The following is a 626-nucleotide window of genomic DNA, read 5'->3' on the forward strand; positions in this document are numbered from 1 at the left end:
TGGGTCCTTTAGGCTGTCTCTTGGTGCTTATTGTCTCACCATTGGCTATGGCTGCAGCTTTGAGCTCATCATTCTTCTTCTTCCTCAGCTTGAACTCCTCAGCACACCTTGATTGCTCCACACGCACATGAATCCTCTTCCTTAGGATCCTATTGCCAATCTGTTTGTTGACTTCAACACCGACGGCGGGTTTGGTGACGTTGCAGATGCGACCAGTACGACCATGATAGAACTTGTGAGGCATACGCTTGTGGATCGTACCATTCACCTTAACAACGACGTAATCGCCGACCTTGAAGGTCCTTAAGTAAGTCGAGAGTGGAATGTAACCCTTCTTTCTTAACGGCCTCGCGAACAGATTCCTCGTTCTGGCACGAACTCCATGACCTGCCGGCATTTTTCCGTCTCTTTAGTCTATTTTTATCTATTTTTGGTTTTACATACCCCTTATTTCATTCTCAACATTCCTTTTTGGCCAACTTACTTTTCACCAACCCACTTTGGTCTTTCTTTTTTTTGGCATCACGCAAAGATTGTAACAGCCCTCTCTTTGTCTAGTACAAGATCTTTACTGTGCTTATCTACAGACCTGATATTAGCCACAAAATTTTATAGAATCCATACAA

The 626-nt window shown here is 43.8% G+C and overlaps 1 protein-coding gene across 1 annotated transcript; it reads right to left on the bottom strand.

The window, feature by feature from the left end:
- Positions 1 to 3: 3 nt before the first annotated feature.
- On the bottom strand, positions 4 to 529 carry LOC104774690 (60S ribosomal protein L21-1-like; the record flags this gene model as incomplete). Its single annotated transcript, XM_010499199.2, has 1 exon — positions 4 to 529. A coding segment is annotated over exon 1 (394 nt), but the record flags the coding sequence as incomplete, so codon positions are not given.
- Between the last annotated feature and the right edge of the window lie 97 nt (positions 530 to 626).

Source organism: Camelina sativa, unplaced genomic scaffold (genome assembly GCF_000633955.1).
Source record: "Camelina sativa cultivar DH55 unplaced genomic scaffold, Cs unpScaffold04659, whole genome shotgun sequence".
Lineage (NCBI taxonomy): Eukaryota > Viridiplantae > Streptophyta > Magnoliopsida > Brassicales > Brassicaceae > Camelina > Camelina sativa.